Source organism: Pteropus alecto, unplaced genomic scaffold (genome assembly GCF_000325575.1).
Source record: "Pteropus alecto unplaced genomic scaffold, ASM32557v1 scaffold139, whole genome shotgun sequence".
Lineage (NCBI taxonomy): Eukaryota > Metazoa > Chordata > Mammalia > Chiroptera > Pteropodidae > Pteropus > Pteropus alecto.
The window spans coordinates 2,789,200-2,791,329 of record NW_006443567.1 but is presented as its reverse complement, the minus strand read 5'-3'; the positions used below and the strand labels follow the sequence as shown (position 1 = coordinate 2,791,329).

Genomic DNA, 2,130 nt, shown 5'->3' with positions numbered 1-2,130 from the left:
TCCCTACAGGTCCTTTTGAATGGTAAAATTGATGCATTCTGTGGAGGTTGCATCATTAATGAAAAATGGGTCGTAACTGCAGCCCACTGTATCGAACCTGGTGTCCCTATTACTGTTGTTGCAGGTAAATAAACAAAAAAGTATAGTCGTCTGCAGCATCACTAGGTCTTCTATATGACTGATATATCATATTTTACTAAGGTCTGATAAGATCATTGCTAAATAAATTGGGCTAGTAGTAGAGGGGCCCTATTTTCAAAACCCAACTTGTTCCAGTCTCCAAACCCCCCAGAGTTCTTTTGGTGTACTTCTGGTATTGACACTCACATCAGTGGAGAACAATTATTTATTACTATCTTCATTTCCGCACCCGACTGATCCTTCCCAAAAGCTCTGTCATATCACTGATCTTTGTATCACTGCTGCCTGGCACAACCTGGAGAGGGCCCTCAGCTAACATTTGAATGAAAGACCAAATGAATCTGTGCCCCCTCAAAGGGGTCCAAATACCTGAAATTGGAAAAGTCTAGGATAATTCATGACAAGCAGATTCATCATCACCTGTGAACAGTGTAAGACTTCTAACAGCAAGGGTGAATGGAACCATCTCTATGCTGGATCCTGAATCACTTTTTGGTCTATAAAGTATGTACTGGCCCTCATTCCATTTCCCCCAAATCATATCAAGTTAAGATTGAGATCTTTGACACCTGGCTGCCAGTTCATTCAGTGATGCCGAGTGAACACTTTGAAAATCTCTGCATGTGAAAGACTATTTGTGACTGAAAATAAATTTCTTTTCAATGGGTGAAATGCTGTTTAAGTAATGCCAGTTAAGTAACTGATGCTAGGTAGACACTTGGAAAATGTGTTTCTTTTGGGGAAAGACAGTGACTGAAAAAGAAATTTATTTTCAATAGGTGAACATAACACTGAGAAGGAGGACCACACAGAGCAAAAGCGAAATGTGATTCGTGCTATTCCTCACCACAGCTACAACGCAACTATTAATAAGTACAGCCATGACATTGCTCTTCTGGAACTCGATGAACCCTTAACGCTAAACAGCTACGTAACACCTATTTGCATTGCTGACAAGGAATACACGAACATCTTCCTCAAATTTGGGTCTGGCTACGTGAGTGGCTGGGGAAGAGTCTTCAACAGAGGGAGATCAGCTTCAATTCTTCAGTATCTTCAAGTTCCACTTGTTGACCGAGCCACATGCCTCCGCTCCACAAAGTTCACCATCTATAATAATATGTTCTGCGCCGGCTTCCATGAGGGAGGTAAAGATTCATGCCAAGGAGATAGTGGGGGGCCCCATGTTACTGAAGTGGAAGGCATCAGTTTCTTAACTGGAATTATTAGCTGGGGTGAAGAGTGTGCAGTGAAAGGAAAGTATGGAATATATACCAAGGTATCCAAGTATGTCAACTGGATTAAGGAAAAAACAAAGCTCACTTAAAGAAAAAATGCATTTGCAAGATTGACATATTTGAGATTGAAAATGAACAAGGCCCTTTATTAACTAATCACTTTCCTATATCTTTAGATTTGAATATATACATTCTACAAAGACAGTTTTTTTTTCTCTTTATGGGGAGAAGTCTATTTACGATTCATATTTTACTAGAGTAAGTAGACTAGAAAACGTAATCACTAGAGAAATATACTGTGGTAGGAATTTGTGACCATTCCTACAGGTCCAGCCCTTGACAAAACTGTGAAGTTAACTTCCTGATATTGGCCATCAAGCTTTCTTCTTCTCCACTGAGGTAACTCCCTGATTCTCCCTCCTCAGCAGCGTTCCATATTCCAGATATTTCTTACCTCTCCCACCAAAACATCAAACGTTATTAGATCTGTATCAAGGGTATTTGGTCTAGTACATCACAAGGCCAGCACCACATGTATGAAGGAAGAACATGGGAGCAGCTGACAAGTTAAAGCCCATCACTACTTTTTCTGTATCCCTATTCCTGCATCCTTTATCTCTTTCAACTTCTAATCTCCAAAACAGTTTTTCTCTTTCTCTCTCCCTCTCTCCTGTTTTTTGAACTCAGGCTTAAAAGGAGGGAAGGGGAGCATTATACCACTTTACTGGTGTACATAATTATATATGTCTGA

At 40.1% G+C, this 2,130-nt stretch overlaps 1 protein-coding gene across 2 annotated transcripts in view; it reads left to right on the top strand.

Moving 5' to 3' along the window:
- F9 (coagulation factor IX) overlaps positions 1-1,863 on the top strand; it is a 28,617-nt gene extending 26,754 nt beyond the window's left edge. The window contains exons 7-8 of one of the 2 annotated variants that reach the window (XM_006924187.1): positions 10-124; positions 921-1,863. In XM_006924187.1, the coding sequence (XP_006924249.1) occupies positions 10-124; positions 921-1,468 (663 nt within the window). In that variant the 3' untranslated portion in view covers positions 1,469-1,863. The remainder of the gene's footprint in view (positions 1-9; positions 125-920) is intronic. The other variant, XM_006924188.1, reaches the window with a different exon arrangement.
- Positions 1,864-2,130: the final 267 nt, after the last annotated feature.